This window comes from Notamacropus eugenii, chromosome 4 (assembly GCF_028372415.1).
Source record: "Notamacropus eugenii isolate mMacEug1 chromosome 4, mMacEug1.pri_v2, whole genome shotgun sequence".
NCBI classification, from domain to species: domain Eukaryota; kingdom Metazoa; phylum Chordata; class Mammalia; order Diprotodontia; family Macropodidae; genus Notamacropus; species Notamacropus eugenii.
The window spans coordinates 458,553,894-458,576,460 of NC_092875.1; the positions used below are offsets into that span (position 1 = coordinate 458,553,894).

General features: G+C 34.8%; 1 protein-coding gene across 3 annotated transcripts in view; it reads left to right on the forward strand.

Annotated features, from left to right (window-relative positions):
- Window positions 1–22,567, forward strand: part of EDIL3 (EGF like repeats and discoidin domains 3) — a 603,244-nt gene that overhangs the window by 171,230 nt on the left and 409,447 nt on the right. For 2 of the 3 annotated variants that reach the window (XM_072606206.1, XM_072606208.1), the window contains exon 3: window positions 14,381–14,410. The exons of the other annotated variant lie outside the window; for it this stretch is intronic. In XM_072606206.1, coding sequence (XP_072462307.1) covers window positions 14,381–14,410 — 30 coding nt within the window. The remainder of the gene's footprint in view (window positions 1–14,380; window positions 14,411–22,567) is intronic. 3 annotated transcript variants of the gene reach the window in all.

Sequence of the window (22,567 nt, forward strand, 5' to 3'; positions counted from 1 at the left end):
TTTGATGGCTCAGAGTGAGTTTAAATAGCAACTATTTCTATTCTGGCCAGAAACCTTGACAATAAATATCTTTGATTATTTAATACTGATTAATCATAGTATTTATATTGGGAAAACACTATATGGATAATTGATTTCAATTTCTTTATCTTAGTGGTAGAGAAAGCTAAGTCAGAGAGAAGTGTCTTTCCTTGAATTCATTTGACAAATTCTCAGACTATAAATCATTCGATCTTTGTGTTCTACATCGTTACTTGAATGGGTTTGTTTTTTTTTTTTCCTGCTGGTCAAATCTACTGGACTGGATTATTGAAGTTCACTGTCACCCTAATGTGACCGCAATAGTTACAGCCATAAGCCTTACCTCTGTGATCGCTGCTGAGCTCCGATGCCATGCAGCCCTTATGAAAAATAGTTTAGGGGGAAGACAAAGATTACAGTTATGATATTAATAATTTACAGGTATTTAGTGCTTTAGATTTACAAAAAAAGATTTTTTCTGACTATGATTCTAATGAAGTAGATAATATAAGTATCAACATTTATATTTTACAGTTGAAGACAACAAGGCCTGTAGAGGTTATGACCTGTTTCTGATTGTACAGCTAATGTGCGTGGTAATGGCGTGTAAGCCCGAGTAGTCAGACTCCAAGCAATGTTTGTAGGTTAAGAGCTGAACATCTTGTCTACCCCTCATTTATCAAATGAGGAAACTGAGGCCCAGAAAGTTCACTTGTCAGTGTGTTGTCCAAGGTCACACAGATAGTATTAGAGGCAGGTTTCAGCCACAAATCCTCATGGTGCCTGATACTGCGTTCCTTCCCACACACCATATTGGCTCCAGGGTTATGTCTTCTTCCATAGGCCATGGGAAAGATTGAAAAGTAAATGTTCATAAGGTTATTCTCTCTTATTTTCTGTGTGTGTGTGTGTGTGTGTGTGTGTGTGTGTGTGTGTGTGTGTGATTAATGTAGTGGGTGAGATCTAGGGATAATGCTGAAGAATTAGACCGGTTCAGAAGCCTTTCTCTCCACCCATGCTCCCACAAGATCTCTTACGTTTAAGTTTGTAGTAACTTTCTACCTTATCACTTAAAGAATCTCTGTGAAAGTATTAACCCAGGGTCCAAGGAGAGTTCGTATTCTACTGAATAGAAGCGATCTAAAAGGTTTCATTTTCCCCAAAGGTGAAAGGTATCCTGAATAACAAAACAGAAAGGTAGAGTTTAATGACTTGTTAGAAGTTACCATAAACTCACTTTCAATTCAGTTAGACAATTTTACTTTTAGAAAGCAATCTTTCCCCCTCTAAAATCTCCAGAGTACTGGAGAAAATCAATAGTAAATGCCAACAATCTAAGGAAACAAAATCTCCCAAATGCTTTTCAATACACGACTATGAGCCAATAAACATTTTTGAGGTTTTTTTAATCTCCTAGTATATAGGAAAACTATATCAAAAATCCACAAGCTTTGTTGTCCATCAGAGTCAATTTTTACTCATAATATTCCATTAAAGTGAGAGAATAGCATTCATCATGCATATATAGAAAATTACAAATAAAAGCTTCTTCAAAAAAAATGAAATATTTATGGAGAAAATTGAACCGATGAATTTTTTATGCTCTTATGTGGTTTTTTTTTTTAGAATTTATTTTCTTGAGCATAGATCTTGTTCAGTTGAAAAAAAAGGCTTTGATTTGGAGAGATTTCTCTTAATACTGTACACATAGAGATCAGCAGAAACTCTTAAAATACAGAATTTAATTTAAGATGGTATCTCCTATCAGATAAATACCTTTGAGAAAATGTTTTCCCCCAAATGTTCTATTCTACAAAGTCTAGAAATGGAAGGAAAAGAAAAGGAAAAAAAAATAGACAATTTTAATTTTCATCAACTTTCACAACATAAAGCATTTTTATCCAATGTCTTCTAAGATCAAATGCAAATAAATAAATTCACCTTTCCTGATTAGAAGGCAGATTATTTTTAATTGATTTCTTTTATGCAAATAAAATTCATGAGGAAATTTCAAAAATTACCAGTGTTACCACAGTTTCTCTAAGGTATAACCTACTGAATTGGAAGAACAAAAGCCTAAAATTGTAGATTCATTACAATAACCCTATTATGTTTCTTTCTGTTCCCTAGTGAAATTATACCTTATACCTAAAGATCCTTCTCTTAAGAAAACAAAACTATCATCCACTCAACTTCTGCTCACAAAGTACATCTGTGCCCTATTTGAAGAAAATAGGATCTATGAGCAGCCATCCTTCTAAAGTGGATCAATTATGTAATGTTTTTTCTCATTATAATATAACTCAACATCAGATTCCTATAAAAATGAGCACCATAGGGCATTTAAAATTCATTTAGGCTTCCTAAATTTCCATATAGATAGTTTTCAAAGAATAGATCTGTTGTATAAATACATTACCATAATGGAGAATGTCTTACCAAAGAGTGCAAGGTATGAATTCTTACTTATTTTTGTGTCATGGACCTTTTGGGCAATAAGGTGAAGATTATGAATCTTTTATCAGAATTATGAGAATTTATAAAACATAAGATTGCATAGTTAACAAAATATTAAAAAAAACACAAGCTTGTGAATCTAAGGTTATGAACCTCTAACTCTGAAGTGAATGTGATGTTTTTAAGGTTAAATTTGCTTTGATCAGTGACTATTTTTAACCTTTATCATGGAAAAGACTGAAGATAAATAGTTTCAGTTTTATTTTCTACAGAATTTTCATCAGTCTATGTAGCTAAGTGGCAATGAGCTACATATTTTTAAATCATATGTTAGATTCAAAGCAATTGCTTCTGATTACATATCCCCCAAAAGAAGGAGAAGGATAAAATCTTAGATTTTATTAAGAATCAAATGACCTCAGTCACTCTGAAGTGTTGTACTTCTCAAAAATTTCTTTTAGGTGACTGGCTTCATTTAGTAGTTTTTATCTATTTTTAATCTATACAAGAAGTTTATTGGTTTGGATTATTGAATTTCACAATTTGATTTTTAAAAAGGACATCCACATTAATTTGAATGTTCATATAATTATCAGTTTAGATTCTGTTGTGATAAATATATTCATACTAGTGGCTAAATAATCAGTGCTGAGTAAATGATGACTCATGTTTCAGAAGTTTGAAAAATCAGTAAGTCTCTATTAATGTAAATTTTATTCAAGGACAGTAACTTACTCCTGCAGAAGGATCAAATAAAATATATTTATATTTATTCAAAAAGTACAGATAATAAAGTCATCATGAAAGAAGGTAGTCACAAAAGCATTTCAGTGTTATGTTAATATTCTGCATTTTTTCAGATATTAGTTTTTTAGATTGCTACTCACATCCCAGAGCTGTGACAGATCCATTCACACACGTTCATTGTTCTCAATCAATCTACAAGCCCTGGGTCCACTTTCACTTTTTCCCCTCCAATGCCCTCTCCAATTTTGAAACACCTGGGTTTTTAGGACCATGCTCTTCAGATAGAGCATATTGGATTTTTTTTTTCATAACTGACTTCCAAATACTGGCATTGCTTCATGGAGGATACTAAGACATCACACATGCACATACCAGCTAACTAGCAGAATAAAGAAACCCTTATAATAAGGTAAATAAGCAATTTAATCCTTATTCTCCTCACGCTCCTTGATTTTAAATATATACTATGGGCTGGTTTTCTAGCCAAATCTACTCAACCATTTATAGACATTTTGAGAACATATGAGTATTCTGTTATAGATCAGGGGACAGTGAAGAACTCAGGGCAGCTCTGATGGAGCTCCAAAACTGAGCAGATTAACTCTTCACTGTCAAGAAAGTGGAGGAATTCTTCCTTAATGGGTCTAGCATCCTTTTCTCTTTTTTATCTTCTCAGGTCCAAGTCATACCTAGTGCATAATCCTATAGGTCAAGTTATATTCTCCTAGTATATAAAGACTTAGGCAGTATGTTATTCCATTAACATGTGAACTACAGAATTTAAATGTTATCTGTATTTTCTGACATAAAGTTTATATTGCAATACCTTTCATTTCTCTTTAATGACACCAAAATGATAAAAATTTTGGATTATTACTTTTGTCTTTTCAAATGTTTGTATGTGTGTTTATAGAAAGATGAATATATATCCTATGACAAATTATATCATGACAAAGTTTTCCCAAGTGTTTGTGTGTCACACACACATAAACACATACATATATATACACATACATAGACTTAAACATATGGGAAAACAAGAGCAACCATCAAAAATTTCATTATTTTATCATCTATCATAGGATCTCTCTCTCTTTCTCTACATATAGATAGATCTGTACATGCATATATAGATGTCTGTATATCAATATCTGCATATCTGTATCTATGCATATATACATATCAATACATAGACACTTGTGTATATATAGATATTAATATCTATATGTACATATAGATATATAGACATTTACATCTATCTATCATCTATCTATCTATCTATCTATCTATCTATCTATCTATCATCTATCTATGTCCATGGGGCAGCTCAGTGGCACAGTACATAGAGTGCCATGCCTGGAGTCAGATAGAATGACCAGCTGTGTGACTCTGGGCAAGTCACTTAACCCTGTTTACCTCAGTTTCCTCATCTGTAAAATGAGCTGGAGAAAGAAATGACAAACCACTCCAGTACCTTTGCCAAGAAAACCCCAAATAAGGTCATGGAGAGTTGGACACAACTGAAATGACATACCTATGTACATATGTATATAACGTATGTAATCACTGGAGGAATAAACTAGCATTCAATAATTCTTGAATTTAGGTAAACTCTAGAATCTAAGCTGAAAGTCCAAAAACAAAAACGTTTTCCTCAGTACAAAGGGTAGGGACAAAAGGTCCCATGATTGTGCAGGCGCTCTTGCCCGTGCCAGAAGAAGTTCATGAAGGGGGACCTCTCAAACTATTTTAGTATCTTGGTGTCCTGATGCAGACAAGCTTCTGATCAGAATCTCAGACTTGAGGTAACATAGGCAATTCTGCCTGTCCTTCCAGAGCTGTCGCATGGCTTTAAGAGCAGACGGACAACATAGTAAATAGAGGAAAAGAACACAGAGCAGCACCAAGAATTTTCTAATGTATCGTTGACCTCCTAAAAACATTTTTGTTTTAAAACCAGGGGTAGATTTAGAATCTGACCCACATTTAATAACTCCAAGATAACTCAAAACCCCAAGACCAAATCATTTACATTAGAAAATGGTCTATTACCTGACCCTCCATAATACTGCTTTTGATCAAGTGAAGATGAATGAATGCTCTACTTTCTTCCCACTGAGTTAACCATTTTAATTCTATGGGAAAAATTTGAGATGGATAGGAAAGAAATGGTGATTTCTCTGTAAATTTTGTTGTTGTTCAGTGGTATGTCAGCCAAATCTGTCTCTTTATGACCTCATCTGGGTTTTTCTAGGCAAAGATACTGGAGTGGTGTGCCATTTCCTTGCCCAACTCATTCTACAGACAAGGAAATGGAGGCAAACAGGGTAAAGTATCTTCCCCAGGGTAACACAGCTAGTGTCTGAGGGCAGATTGGAACTCAGACCTTTCTGATTCCAGGCTGGGAATCTATCTACTGTGCTTTCTAGCTACCCCTTTTCTGAAAATATATACATATATCCATATCCATTTACACACATATACATAGATATGTGCATATACACATGTATATATTTTTATATGCATGGGTATAGGAACACTATACATACATACATGTGTATACATGTGTGTTTGTGGATTATAAAAAGAGCAATCACATTTATATACATATGTGTGTATATACCCTCATGTTTTTATCTTGATTCCATATAGTTAAATTAATTAAAGAGATACAACCCTCTTTCTATGTATAGCAGGTAAATTTAGCTAAAGTTATTTTAAGAGCCGTTTAACCAGAAAATTGTATTCATAGCAATTAGCTATAAATTTCATGATTTTATAATTTTAGAAAAAAAGTAAAAATAAGGAGAAATAACAAGGAAGAAATAGAGGTACTTTGGCTTTGCTGACTTGATACAACCTGGTTCAGCATGCCTAATGTTGGGAAACTTCGGTATGATCTCAGAAAGCTCTTAAGAACAAGATATCTAATATTCCATGTTCATATTCCCAGCTGGCATTCTAAATTCTTTTATAGACATAAAGTGAAACACATTATCTGTCTTAAAGCAGACAGTAAGGATCTTAAAGGTAGTAAATTTGACAGCAACAAGGGACCTAAATCATAATTCAGTCCATATCCGTCCAAGCCTCTCTAGTTTTTTTTTTCAACAGCAGTGCTCTTTTCCCCCTACTTCCGATGCCCTTCTGAATCTACATCCCAGTGTGTAGAACCACACTTCCTGTTTCACACTCACCTTTCTCTTCTCAGGGCCATGCCTGTACAATTGAATTTATAGGTAGTTCAACACTTGTTTCTTTCCTGTTTCACATCTGCAGAGAAAATTTTCCTATCTACATTATAAACCCCTGAGAACACTGCTCAAGGCCTACGCTGAATCAACAGTCAGTTATGTAAAGCATACAAAATTCAAAGCATCTTTACAGGAATCTTGATAATGAAGGAAACAAAGAAATAAAACTATACTTATGCTCAATGAATTTATATTCTACTTGTCTGAGTGTGGCAACCTGTATAGTATTCCAATCCCTGCTGCTGATTCAGGTCTAGGAGTTGAAAAGAGAAAAGCAGAATTGGAAAGGGAAGAAGGAGCTTCAGCAAGTGCTATTGTATTTGTCTGGAGTCTTGTATATAGAGCATTAAACTGAAAAGAAAGGGGTAAGAGGGAAAAAAAAACTGCTCCAGCAAATTTGCTACCAAAGAAAGTAGCTAGCTACAGTATACAATTAAAAGTAGAGACACCCTGAAATTCACAAAACATAATATTCAGGAAAGGAGTCTGCAACAAGACTCATGGTCTCAGACGTTTATACAGTAATAGTACTAAGTTTCAGTAATACACAGTGGTTTCAAACTCAAATAGAAACAGTTTCTAATCCATAAATAAGTATTGGATATGGGATTGTCAATATGGCAATATTTTAAAACACAATATTTCATATAATCTAAAAATGATTAAAATACAAAGCAGACAATGAAAAGTGAATAGAAGACATGATTATTGAAGGTACTGTGGTGATTAAAAAGGTTTGAATCCTAGTTTCTGGGTGATTTAATTATTTTATTAATAAGGCCAATGCTTTATGAATTAAAGGACAGTCATTTTGGACATCTCTGTTAGACCAAAGACAATACTGGCAGCAGGGTCAGGGCCTGTTCTTTTGGGAAAGGAATGAAAATCAACTCTGATTGGTTAACTCAATGGGAGGTGGGTTATATTAAAATAAATAGATGAGAGTGACATCATGTCACCCTTGGACAGAGAAACTATCTCTGTACCCAGACTACCCCCAGCTTTGGGCTATCAAGTCACTTAACCCCAATTGCCTCATCCTGGGTCATCTCCAGTCATCCTGATGAATATCTGGTCACTGGATTCAGATGGCTCTGGAGGAGAAGTGAGGCTGGTGACCTGCACAGCCCTCCCTCACTCAAAACAAAGTCAAGTGCGAGTCATGTCATTATTTCTCTGATGGCATGGTCTTCTTCAGCAATGAAGGACACACACACACACACACACACACACACACACACACACACGACACACATAAGCTTGAGCCAAAGATAATGGCAGCCCCAGGATGGGTCTAATCTCGTTAACAACAATGTTCATCTAAAGGTTATACTTTTAAAATCAGGATTTTAGGAAAGGGGAGAACTCTGGATGTCCCTGAATTTCTCTCAGTACAATGGATATTTATTGAGGGAGAGATCACTTCTGAAATAGGAAGGTGGTAACAAAGAAAGGCTATTTAGAAAAGGAGGTTATATTTGAATTGGACTTTGAACGATATGTAGGATGTCAATAGATGTAAAACTGGACCAATTCTAGACCTTGATGGGGTATGGAGCAGGTTTATGAAACAATGACTAGTTCAAAGAAATAGAGTCATGTGTGGATCAGATTGTAGTAGGAAGACAAAAAGAGGTCAGATGCTGGTTTAGAACTTTGCAGGAATATTGCCCCCAAGCAAAGGACTATGAAATCTAGAAGGGGAAAAGAAATAAATGGTTAGTCCACTCACAGGAGAATTCCTCCCAGTTTGCTACCATTGAGGTGTCTGTCAGAAGAGCACAAATGTTTGTGACCCTCTTTGGCATATGTAGAGGTGGTTCTTTATGGTCTGGCACAGAAAAGCATTGAAGGGTGAGGGGAAGGGTGGGGCACTTACAATCAAAGCAGACTGGAGTTTCCTTTATTATTGAGTATAGCTCCTCACAGCTTTCTGGAGACAGCTCATTAGCTCCAGGTGTAAATAACCAACCCTGGTGTTTAAATGGGTTTGAGACACCTGCTGGGCAGTCCCTAAGTGCTCCTCAAACAGGCTTCACTTCTCCAAGGAGGCAACCATGCCTGTACTCCATGGCAGCCCCTCAGGGAAAGATACATACCAGCTGCTCCTTGTTTGTTGGTGGCCTAATTTAAGCTTATCACACTCAAGAAGTAGTCTCAAGATTGGTACATACTAATTGATGGTTTAGAACATTGATCCAGGAAGACCAAACCTGGAAGTATGGAGGATCCATGACTAGGTAAGGCTATGTTCACCCACAAGATATCAGATAGTCGATACTGGGAGAAGTGGGAGTGAGTATGTAGCTTGAGAATCATAGTGGTGCATTAAAAGCTAGGCATGGAAGCAGCAGAAGGGACCAAAAGTGAACAAGAAAATAGCCAATATGCTACAGAAATGTCATGAGTTTGGGGAGCAGACCTTCAAAAACATACGTATTTGGAATTATAAAACTGAGTTTGAGCTCCAACTCTATGTCTTGCTCCCTCTATGATCTTGGATAAGTTATTTCACTTCTCTGGGCCTCTATTTTCCCATGTATGAAATGAGGGAGTTGGTTGAGATCACCTCCGATATGCCTTCTACTCTAAATCTACACTCCTGAGAGACTATAGACAATAAAATTGTAAGAAAACGAGAACTAAGTAATCGAGTACACTGAAGGACCTGAGGCACAAAATCATTTATGATAGAAGCAGACAATTGGTACTTATTAAGGGCTTTCTCTGTGGGGTATAATACAAAGCATAGTTATCCAGGTTTATATTTTCCAAATTATGGAAAAGGTGATTGAGGTTTCCAAAAATAGAAGTAGTAGAACGCAGACATCATCAAGTGACAAAACTTATGAAAACAGGAATTATGTATTTTAGCGTTGAATGCAGTCCAGTGTTGGAGGATATAATTAATAACAGAAAGAAAAGAAAGAAGAAAGAAATGAAGGGAAAATGAAAAATGGGGTGTTTAGGTGCTGTGACTTTAAAGCTATGACTGAGAATATGCTCATCCCCTTTTCCCTGTGTTTAATACAAATACACAAACTTGTTAACATATTTTAAAATTGTAAAACCCTTTCTACGTGCCAGCATATACATGCTGCAGAAATAGTTTCACAATTAGATGTCAACAAAGCATATCACTGAAATAAATGTTGACTTTAAATTGGCCTTTTCATCTATAGCAGAGAGGTTTCTAGACAAAACATTTAACAGGTGGCCAATTAAGGCTGCGTTGACATGAGCTGTCAATAGGGCAAAGACTGAAATTTAGAGGGTACAGATAGTAGTTGCTCACAAAGTTAACTTCCCTTCAGCTCAAGACAATTGCTTTGATTGCTGCAGTTTCACACTGCGAACTAAGAAGCTGATTGGCGGGCGTATTTGTGCTGTTTGACTCAGGAACCAAATGATTATTTCTACATCTACGTCTGTTGACAGGATCCAAATATTCTGCCAATAAGAACATTTTGAAGCCAACAAGCTGGTGGTTATTAATTGAGCTCACAAGTTTCAGATTTGAATGGATTCACTAATTCCACCATTTTCTAGCCCCTTCATTTATCTATGCTTAAATTCTTAAGTCTGTTAGCTAACACAACTGTGTTTTTAAGGGGTTATCTCTATTAAATAAAATCTACATTAAAGCTAGATTTTACATAGTTATTATTATTGGAGCATAGATTTAGAAAGGAAGGTATCTCTTCTGAGGTCAGCTTTACCAAATCCCTCCTTTTGTAGTTGAGGAATCCAAGGAACAGGAAGCTTGAGGTGACCAGCCCAGGGTCACACATTTTAATAAGCGTAGAATTAAGACGTACCCTGGTCCTCTGAGTCAAAAACTAGTGCTCTTTCTGCTCTGCCATATTATATTTCTACATGTATTATAAACAGTATCTATGTAACCCGCAACCCACACTGTTCTCCCAAGACACTGGAACTTACTCAGAATTTAGAGAAGTGGTATTTCATTAATTTTTTGCTGTAAGTGGGTCAACAAAATACAAACTAATTCCATAAAAGTTTTGTCTATTGTGTGCATCTCCAAAAATTATCTCCAGTTCAAACACTGCAATAAGAATAGAAGTGAATCAGCAAAGAATTAAAATAAACTACTTGTGGTGTTTATATCAGATACAACATTGAATTGGCTTTCTAGATTGTTTTTCCACTTCTGGAATGGTTGTATACATTTCAAGTATTCAGTTCATAAACATTTATTGATTGTTTATTGTGCGTCAGGCACTGTGCTAAGCACTAAGGATACAAAAACAGGCAAAAGACAAGTCTTAGCTCTCAAGGTGCTTACAATCTAATAGGGAAGACAACTTGCAAATGAATATATACAAAATACCTCATGGTTTTATATAGATAGACTTTAAGGTTGCTTACTCAGCAAATAAAGCCAACATTGTTAGTTGTCCTGTTTAAAAAAAAAAGGTAATATAGTATGTAAATGTCGATTACATACGAATTGTTTATATCCTAATATCATCTTTAATTTTTATTAAAAACAATATTGACACTTTTTATGTTATCTGTCATAGTCATTTTGGAATTTAGAACCATCTTTTCTAACAAAGACTGGTTAAGACTGTAAAGACAGCTGATAAGTGACTGCCTCATTTTGTATGTGGGCACCAGGAGGTACAAATATCCTGCCAGCAGTCTACTGAAAAGAATTAAATCTGCTTCATCGTCTGCTTCCTAGAACCAGTATTTGTATTTTTATTTAAGCTTGTTTAGCTTATTAACTAATTAGGAATTTATAAGGTGAAATGATTCAGTTCCAGTTAAATACAATTGGCTACACTTGGCCTTTTGAAAGCGAAAAACTGCTTTCAGTCTTAAAGCCTTGGGAGAATCTTTCTTTTGGACTTTTTAAGTCTCTGCTGAGACCCTTCATTCTGTCTATGCCAGCATCAGAAAAATTGAAAATAGAAGGTTTCAGGATCTCCTCCTTCCCTTCAGACGTTAAACCTTCAACTATCCTAAGACTTTGGAGAGGACACATTACATCCATCCATTCACGTTTGTCCAATCTGTAGAAGTACCTCTCACAAGTCTGAAGAAGAAAAATAACTTTTTATATAGTTTTTATTCACTGACAATCTGTCTTTCTGTAAAAATTGTCTGCAAATAACCTCAGTCTTAACAAAACATAGAAACTTTTTAGCCAATTATCTTGTTGAAACTCCAAACTAAGAATTATGAAAACTCCAATTTATGCCTTTCTCCTTTTCTTGACTCATCTCTCCTTAGTATTAAATGCTACTTGTTCAATTTGTATTAACTCTTCTTTTACTAAGAATTGCCACTTTAGAGGAATTTTATAAATCATGTCAGGGCTAGTCAATTAGTTCTTTTTCTTGAATTTTAAATCCAATATTTAACAGAGTACCTGTTACATAGTAAATGCTGAAATGATTGTTGACTTACTGACTGATTAGTAAACATAATTATTTTCTTTTCTTGATATGTTGATATATGAATACCCACTGACTGGGGAATTTCCAAACAAGTTGTATTATATGAATACAATAGAATAACCTTACAAATGACACAATGGTATAGTGAATAGTTTTCTTGGCTTGAAGTCAGAAAAATCTCAAAACACTCAACACCTCTGAACATCTATAGGTATGGAAGACAGCAGGTTCACAGATAAGTAAATATAAGATACACCCAAAGTTAATTAAGAAGGACAATAACAATTGTGGGAATTTTAAAAAGAACTATTCAAAGAAGGGACCCTTAAGAAGATCACTGAAAGGAGCCAGGAGTTCCAAAACAGTAGATATTATGAGGGCTAGCATTCTAAACACGGGGTAATCGTTTATGCAGATCTGTGGAATCAATTGATACAGGAACCATATCCAAAGCTTGCTTTCCATATCTCTTGTACACATTCCTCTACTGATAAGAGGAAAATATATTTCCTATGAAGTTCTCCAGAACTAAGCCTGTTCATTATAATCATAACTCCCTTGCTATTACCTATTTTATTGTAGCTCTTCTGTATATTTTTACTTCATTCTGTTGTCTTCAAACTGCATCAGATGAGTAATACTATGTCTTTTCATGTGTCTTTGAATTGCCCATAATTGTTATTGCTATTTATATCTCCATAAATTAATAAGCATTTAAGTACTCGCCATAGGCTGGACACTTTTCTTAAACAAGAAAAACTTGAAAAGAAATCAGACACTTTTGGTTTTTATTATTGAGGAGTTATGATGCCTTAAACTCATATACCTTTAATTAAATTGTATTTAAAGTACTTTGCAAAACTTAAAGCTTTATATAAATCACCTTCATTTTATTGTCAGTGCTCCATCTCCAACTACTAACCATCCCTGACAACATTCCCCAGTTCTTCAATGATGCCTCAGTTATTGAGTCATCTGAGAACAAAGCTTTTGAGCTAACAAAGTCAGCTCTTCTTTAAAAACAACAACAAATCTTCCTAAATAGTGTCAAATAGTGATGGGCTATGACACCAAATTCAGTGACAATCTTCTTACTAAACTTTAGTTGTGTGAAGTTATCTCTGAGTACTTTCTGCTTGTGTACATATTGTTTATGAAAATGAGCTATATCCCACAAAAATGATAAAGAGATCACTCTACACAGTTTGCCCATATTCAGATGAAGAGTTCAGGTCAAATCTTAGGTAAAGTTTGAAAAGCATAGAAATTCTCCTTCCTGATCTTTAGTGATCCCCCTTTTTCTTTTAGGATCCCCTTTCCTATATTCTAAACACCCTTGTGTCCTCAACCTCTCTAACCACTTCCTTCCAAAGAGGAAGGCAAAGTAGATTGGAGTATACATGCTAGCTGGCTAAGGACACGTGAGGAAAAATGAATCAGAAAGAGTAAATATAGAAACCTAATGGGGACCAAAGAGGAGACAGACTCAAAAAGCTGTTGTGATATTTTATGTATTAAAAGCATCTCAAATGACATTTAAGAAAAGGATTAACTGAAGAAAGTCACCACACAAGTACATTTATTAACACGGACATGCTGCCTCTCAACAAAGACTCAATGGCTTGCCTCCATTTATACTTAAGACCCTGAGCAAAATGATAGTTACAACTACATAGGTTTTGGGGGAGTACAGAACAGGGTAGATGACATCATGGAATTGGGGCAACATAATTGGTTACAGATCTGAAGAGCAGGGGACAACATGATTGGTTGGAAGTTTGGTAATGGGAGATAGCAAAGATACCTCTTCTCTCATGTCAAATTCCTTGGGGTAAGAAGAACTAATTGTTTAAACCTAGCCCATAACAGGACACGAACTTAAACTCTGTAGATGATATAAACAGATACTATTTATTTGGGTATTTAATAAGTTTGTAACAAAATCAAATTAAAAAAAGTTTTTTAAAAAGGATATAGCATCTGCCACTTACAGTTACTGATTGGTTGACCGATACTTCAGTATGAATATGTTTTTATCAATATATTTGCTCATACTGCCATGACTATAATATTTATGGATATTCATAAATTAAAAATCAATTAAGATGTCAATATTCTTGAAACTGAATGTTTCAGTAGGAGGTGTATGTAAAAAAAGTCATGTTTTTTATGAAACTAACTATAGCCAATTTTACTGGCAAATGGGAAGTAAAGTCAATCCAAGTGACAAGTGTGATATTTTCTGATAAACATAAAATCAGACAATGTGGAAGAAATGCACTTAATTAACTCCTGCTTCTGCATGATTTATATAATTACAGATTCACAGTAGATGCATCAAATTATAATTGCATGGATATTAAATTTTGTTTAGGAGTATATGACATATTTTTAACTTCTTTCTTTTTCCTTTCCCCCCCTCTCCTATCTTCTCTTTTTCTTTTCTTTCTTCCTTCTGCCCCTATTTCTATACAGCATCAGATGAAGAAGAGCCAACTTCAGCAGGTAAATGACCTTGATTCCATTTTTTCTTCATGGCACCCATATTTAGTAACTTATAGCATGTCTGAATGATTTTCCTGAAATGTAAACACAGCTGGCGTCATCGAAGTGGATTTGCTGTGGTATGCATTTATGGGTAACCATTTCCTTTTTTCTTTCTTTTGAAAAATAAAATTTATTAATATACATTCTTTGTTTTTCATCACCTAAATTTATTCCTTATTTCCATCCCTTCTCTCAGCCATCCTATGTAGCAAATAATATTTTTAAAGAAAAAAATTAAAACAAAAGAAGGGAAAAATGAGTAAAATCAACAAATATATGGAAAAAGTCTGAAAATGTATGCAGTTTTCAGAATCAATATATCTATCACTTCTGTAAAGTAGTATATTCAGAAAGGTGTCTTTTCATGTATCTCATTTGGCAATATGTTTGTTCTTTTTAATTTTATAATATTCATTCTCCATTTTTGTGATGGCTGTTCTTTCCAATTTTATTTTTGTAGTCATTATGTATATTATTTCCATGGCTCTGTTTATTTCATTCTATATTAATTTATGTTTTTCCATGCTTATCTGTATTCCTCACAATTGTTTCTTATTCTAAAGTAAAAGGTCATTGTGTTCATCTACCACCACTTGTTTAACTGTATCCCAACTGATGAATATCCTTGAATGAGTCATTGACTCTCTTTAGGCTTCAGTATCCTCATTTGAAAAAAAAAAAAAAAAGGCTCAGATAAAGTGGCCTGTGAGGCTACTTCTTGTTCTATATCTGTAATCCTATGATGCAGGCAGAAAAATAGTTAACGTCAAAAATATATGGCCTTATCAAAACTGGTCCAGGTAGGGACCTTCGGAGAAGTCTAGTATCAAGTAGTAGTCACTTTTTCCTACTGCCTAGGGACAAGTTGGTCCCGCAGTACATTTTGAATCTAAGCTTGTAGGTAGAAGTGACTCCAGCTTTAAAATTAAGAGATTACAAGGGCAGGGAGCTAAGTAACTGTCCTCAACATGATTATAGTATAGTTGAGAATTGACTACAAAACAATGTAAGATCACACAAGAGCTTAGGTGCAAGGAGTTATATGTAAATAAAAGTATCAAAGACTGAGAGCTAGAAGATATATTATAGACCACCTACTCTGGTTGTTTCCTTTAAGGGATGAGGAAAGTGAAGTTCAAAAAGGTTAAGTAACTTATCCAAAGTCACAGAGTTGGTGAATGGCAGACCTGAGATTCAAACGCATGTCCTCTGATAACATTGTTTTTTGCAATACATGGGATCAAAATTGGTAAACTAAAAAATCAACATTAGTTTTTCTGACATACTAAAAATAAATCTCTTTTTGAAATGAAAATCAGGTACTTCCTCACTCTCACAAACCTATTTTGGGACCGAGGAATTCAATGTGCATTTAAACAGTTACCATTTCTTTTTTTGTTGTGGCACCAGAGGGAAGAGTTAGAAATACTGTGTGAAACTTGCGAAGGAAAATCAACCATTTGTTGGGTAAATACTTTCTAATGAATAAAATTGTCCCAAAGTGGAGAGGGGTACTTCAGAATATTCCTTCTCACAAATGATCTTTATACCATGACTGACTGGACACATATTGAGCATAATATAGATAAAATTTTTCTCTATGGTCTTTGCTTTACAATGCAGATTTTTTTCTGATGCTTTGTTCTCATTTCATTCTCTCTGTGGCCTCATTGTTCATATTGCTGAGGTGACTTTTGGAGAGAATGGATATGGGAATGGATTTAGGCATATTGAGTTTGACATGTCTACTGGACATCAAATTTGAGATATCTGAAAGGCAGAGATAAAAGGTTGGAGGTCAAAAGAGAGCTTGGAGTAGGATAAATAGATTTGTAGGGGTAGGATAGTTCAATAACCATGTGAGATAGGGGTAAAAGAGACAATAACAGCAGAAAATACCTAAGTGATAGGAGGTGAGGAAGAAGGAAGAAAAGGGATCCTATGATTAATGGACTATTTTTTCTATAAAATATGAGGTAAGGACCATTTGACAAAAGTTGCTGGTAAAACTGGAGAGAAGTTTGGAAGAAAGCAGGCATAGACCAACATCTCACATCAAATACCAAGATAAGGACAAAATGGGATAAATAATTTAGACATAAATGGTGAGATCATAATAAAATTAGAATAACATGGGAAAATGTACTGTCAGATCTATGAATAAGGGAAGAGGTTATGATCAAAAAAGAGAAAGAGAGCATCACAGGAAGTAAAATAGATAATTCGATTACATCAAATTTAAAAGATTTTGCAGAAAAATCTTAATGCAGACAAAATTAGAAAGAAAACAGGAAACTGGGAAACATTTTACAGCAAGTTTCTCTGACTCAAGTCTCAGTTCTGGGAAGTGAGCCAAATTTATTTTAAAAAAATACAAGTCACTGCCCAAGGATATGAACAGATTGATTTCAGATGAAATAAAAACTATCAATACACACAAATAAAAATTCTCTAAATCATTATTGATTAGAGAAATTCAGTTTAAATCAACTCTTAGAATTTCCCTCATATCTATTAGATTTGCTAATGACAGAACAGGAAAATGACAAATGGTGAAAGGGATATGAAAAAACTGAAACACTAGTACACAGTTAGTGGAGTTGTGAACTGATCCAGCTATTCTGGAGAACAATTTGGAACTGTACCCATAGGGCCAAAAAACTGTGCCTATCCTTTGACCCAGCAATATGACTACTAGATCTGTATCCAAAAGAGAACTAATAAAAGGGAAAAGTTCTTATATTTGTACAAAAATATTTATAACAGCTCTTTTTGTGGTGGCAAAGAATTGGGTATTTGGGAATGCCCATTAATTGGAGAATGACTGAATAAGCTACAGTATGAGATTTTGATGGCATTTCATTGTGCTATAACAAGGAGAATGGTTTTAGAAAAGTCTGGGAAGGATTTTGTGGAATAAGGGAAAGTAAAGTCAGCAGAACCGGGAGAATATTGCAAGCAACAACAGTAATCTTGTAAGAAGGATCAGCTGTGAAATAGTTAGCCACTTTGATTGAAACAATGATCTAAGACTACTCTGAAGCACCTGTGGAAAAAAAAAATGTTATATATTTCTAGAGAAAATTGATAAACTCTGAATGTACATTACAGACTAATTTTTTTTTTTACTTTTTAAAATTTTCATGTGTGGTATATTTTAACATGGTTAATACAAAGTATGATTTACGTGACTATACATGTATAAGTCATATAATTTTGATTGCCTTCTCAAGGGGAGAGGCCAGAAGAAGGGAGAATTTAGAAATCAAATTATAAAAAATGAATGTTAAATTATGCTCTTGCATATAATTGGGAAATATTTAACAAAATAAACGAAACATTTTAAAATACTAGGTAAAATTTTCAGCTGAGAGAATGGGGAAGGGGAGCCATGGGAGCTTTGAGGAGTAATGAAAAGGTTTGGATGAGTTCCTGTGGAGAGAGGAATAGTGACTAAATCTGGAGGTATAAGAGGTTTGCCTAGTAGCAGTGAGGGTCCTGCTGAGGTTGTATAACATAATTTGATAGTAGACCTACTCAGAACAGTTGTTTGATTTTCCCCATCTTTATAAAGTAGTATGTGTGTAGAATCAAAGGCAGCCAATATTGGGAATGATCCAAGGCTGAGACTTGATTGAATTTAATTAATTATATGATAAAAGGGCTAGGGATTCAAGAGGGGAGGATAGTATAGAATTGAACTGGTTCACTAAGAAGTCAAGATCAGGAGAAGAGGAGAATTTGGTTAGTGTAGGGAAGATGGCTGGGGAGACAATTGAGGGGCAAGAGATTGGAGGTTGTAGTGTGGATGAAGATTAGGATTTTCTAAGCAAGGGAGAGAAGAAGGGAGGGAGACAAGGAGAGGAAGATGGAGGTAGAAGCCCCTAAATTATGATTGGATAACAGGATTATTATTCTATAATATAGAGGTGGTACATTTTTGGATGTTGGTAAGATTAAGTGTTTTAAGTATTAAGTGTTAAGTATCTTTGTGAAAGATAGATTAATTGACATATCTAGGGAAACACTAGTCCTGGATAAAGAATCAACCTGAATTATCCCATTTTTTGAGACTGTTCTTAGTTGTCCTTCATTATCAAAGAGGACCAAAATAACCTCACTACACTGAAGTCAAGGTACACTGTGTCAAACTGTGACTGATCAAACCAGTATGAGCTTGGACAGCTATACCTCAGGTTGGGATTTTTTTTCTAAGTGCCTGTTGTTTAAATGCTTGATAATATTGAGGTCATAGGCTTAAGTGATTTTCTTAGATATCTTTATGAAGCACATTAGAGTATATATTCTCTCCATAGGCAGAAGTGGATTCTGGGAGTAGGAAATCTTATCCTGAAAATGATCTGGGCTAAGTCTTTTACATGTTAAATGTGAAGGAAAAGGGAAGAAGATGTCCGGGGGCTAGAGGTGTGGTTTCTTCAGCAGTCCCTACCTCAAAGGTTCCTGGCTATCATGAATGAGTTATTTTCTTAGACTATCTGAGGACCCAGGGCAGAATAATATTCCTTTTCCTGAGGTCTTGACTCAGTATCAAGTTTTATTGTTATTGGCAGTTTCCCACTCCATGTCTTAGAAGCCTTGATCAGATCTTGGTCTCCTTTTGATCTAGGTCATTTATCTTGAGTTATCTAGAACCTTTGTTTGAATCCCTGAGCTTCTTCCTTAGTTTCAAAACCTGAATTTTTGATCCCAGATTCCTGTTCTTTTGAGACCCTATATTTTTTGGTTTTTTAACCTATTATGCACATGCTTGTCCTGTCTTGTCATTTTTAGTTTTTTCTGGAATTGATCCCTGAGTTCCCTAAAGCTTTATGACTTGTGGACAACTCTGCATCTAAAATAGAAATTATATAATGAGCACGCATCAGATCCTATGTTTTAAGGTGATACAAACAGTTTCTCAGTTTTGAATAAGGAGCTTCTGTGGCAACTCTTCTCTCCCAATAAGCTTCATCTTGTACTCTGCTTGAAAAGAAGGAGAGAAATGTAGGTTATCCCTCTTCTCTTCACCCTCTCCTTCTTCTTCTTACTCCCCCCCCCCCACCCCATAACTCTTTATTTCATAGCCAGGATACCAAATGTCTGTTTTTCTTCAGCCTGCCAATTTTCAATTCTCTTCTCTGTTTTAATACCATCTCAATGCAATTTAAGAATAAAATTATCTCCTAACTCCTTTTTTCTTCTCTTTTTCTCAATTTCACCCTGCTTCATTTCATTTCTCCTGAGCTATTTGACATCCTCCCATTACCTGCTCCTTCTAAAATGGAAGGGACAGAGAATGCTGTACATGCTTCCACAGGACACAGTCTTCCTAGGACCAGGGTGGGGCTGAGCAGGAGAGAATGCAACGTGTATCAGTCTGTCTGCAAGCTTTACTAAATATTGTCTTTGTTGGCACTGTGCCAAGCGTTAGTGATTCAAAGAAAAACCAGTCTTGCCTTCAATAAGCTCATTTTAAGGAAATAATCACTATGATGGCTCCATAAGTAAAATGTTTACTAGAAAATCTAGTGATGGTCAAACCAATAAACTACTTCATAATTTCTTAATTACTTCATAATTTCTTAATTTCTTCATAATTTCAAAATGCTTTAAAAACTGAATAATTACCCTTAAATACAAATTGCCATGATAATTCTTTGGATTATTATTTTAAACTAAATGTTGATCTTAATTCTAAAATGCTGTAAACGTATTCGATTTTAATGTTTTTTTTTTAATAATTTTGCTTGAAGATATGAGCAGATGTTTGTGTTTGAGGTTTTACCAAAGCTCTTTGAGAGCAATGGAGCAAAAGTATTCAAGGAAATGTTAATTTTAACAATTACATTTACGGATTTTATTAACATTAGAGTGTTTTGTAATTTGCAGAGAGCAGATGTTTTTTCTCTATAAAGACTACTAAGAGGAAGCAAATATTTCCCCCTTTCAACTAATGTAAAGCATTAGCTGGACCTTATTGTTCAGTTGTTTCAATAATTTCCTTCTTTGTGACTTCATTTGGAGTTTTCTTGGTAAAGATACTGCAATGGTTGGCTGTTTCCTTATCCAGCTCATTTTACAGATGAGGAAACTGAGGCAAACAGGGTTAAGTGACTTGCCCAGGGTCACACAGATATTAAGTGTTTAAGGTAGGATTTGAATGCATGATGATGAGTCTTTCCCTATTTGAAGCCCAATGCACTATCCATTGCACCATCTAGGGGGCTGTTAGCTAATCTTAGAAGTCATCAAGTGCAATCTTGTAATTTAACAGATGAAACAACCCCCAGAAGGATAAGTGACCTAACTAAGATCATATAGATAGTCATATAACAGGCCTAAATCTTTTGGGGAACATTTTATTTGTTATGAAATTAAACATAGAAAAAAAGGAAAGGCAAAAAGTTACAGAAGTCTGTATATTTTGTCTTTATCTCAGGTCAAAATTTTTAACACTTGTTTTAAAGCATTAAATCAGCAATTTGGAACAAGGAAGAAACCTCTGAGATCATCTAGGAAAATCTGCTTACTTTACAGATGAGAAAAGTGAGGTCTGGGGAGGTTAAGAGACTCACCCAATGAAGAGACATCTAAGTAGGGCAGTAAACAGAGCCTGGAGCTAAGATCTGAGTTCAAATTCTGCCTCAGACTTTCATAAGTGTGAGAACCTAGGCAAGTCCTTTAGTTTGGACCTGCCTGAGTTTGTTCATTTGTAAAATTAAATTAATAATGACACCTACATCCCAGGGTTTTTGTAAGGATAAAAGAAAATAATATTTGTGAAGCGATCTATAAGTGCTACCAGTTATTATTTTTAAAATCAGACTTGAGAGGAAGGTAAAAATTCATATTTGCCATTTTTCTTCTGTCTTCCTACTCAAAATATTTTATTTTTAAACAATTTATTATTTATTTTCATTTATATATATGATTATATATATACACTTATTTATATGATTTTCTTGCATCATTCTCATTTCTTTTCAAATTTTTCCTCTACCACTCTTACATTTTTCTTTACCTTTTTCAGGAATACTTATTGGGCTTATGTTCAGTTTGCATTTTTCTGTTATGCTTTGCTAATAGCTGTTTTCACATTAGTGTCTTCTGAGTTTGTGTCTTAATCTTCCCTGTTACCATAGTAGTTTTGTAGTTTTTTTTTTTATAGTCAAGTTCTATTTTTTGTTGTTTACTCATTTTCCCAGACTATTTCTTGACTTTGAACTTTATATTCGTTAGGTTTTACTCCCCTGGTGGTGGGGAAGTATTGTTCTAACTTTTAGCCTTTTTGAAACAGCCAAAGAAAATGTCCAGAGCTGAGAGACAGTGTGTCTTCTTCAGTCAGTAGCTAGGAGGTTGATGTCAAGGAGTAAGTACATGTCAAGGAATAAGGTCTACGACTGAGGAAGTAGGAAGGGACTAGCTTATGAAGGACTTTGAATGTTAAGCAGAACATTTTGTATTTGGTCCTGGAGTCAATAGGAAGCCACTGGAGTTTATTGAGTAGGCAGGTGACATGATTGGAGTTTAGTGTCAGGAAAATAATCTTAAGGACTGAATGAAGGATGGATTGAAATGCAGAGAGACTTAAGGCAGGTCATCACACCAACAGGTTCTTGCAATAGCACAGGTGTGAAATGATGAAGGCTTTATTCTAGAGTGATGACTGTTAGAGGAGGATAAGTGGGTTTATTGGAGAAATGTTGGTAAGGTGAAGTCCACGGACGTTGGCAACTATTTGTATATTGGAGATTAGAGATAGTAAGGAATACAGGATGACATGGAGGCGGGAGCCTGAGGGGTAGGGAAAATGATGTTGCCCTCTATAATAATAGGGAATGTAGGAGAAGAGACTGTAAGGGAAAATGAGTTTCATTTAGGGCACATTGAGTTTAAGATGTCTACTGGACATTCAACTCAAGATATCTGAAAGTTTCTGCTTGGTTTTATTGCTTCTTTTATCTGTATTTTTAGCTTTTTTATCTAAAACAATTATAAACACATATCTCTTTTCCCAACATATTTTATTAATTTAATTAAATATTTCCCCAATACATGTAATTTTTTTAACATTCATCTAAAAAGAAATTCAGTTGCAAATCCTCTCTTTTCCTC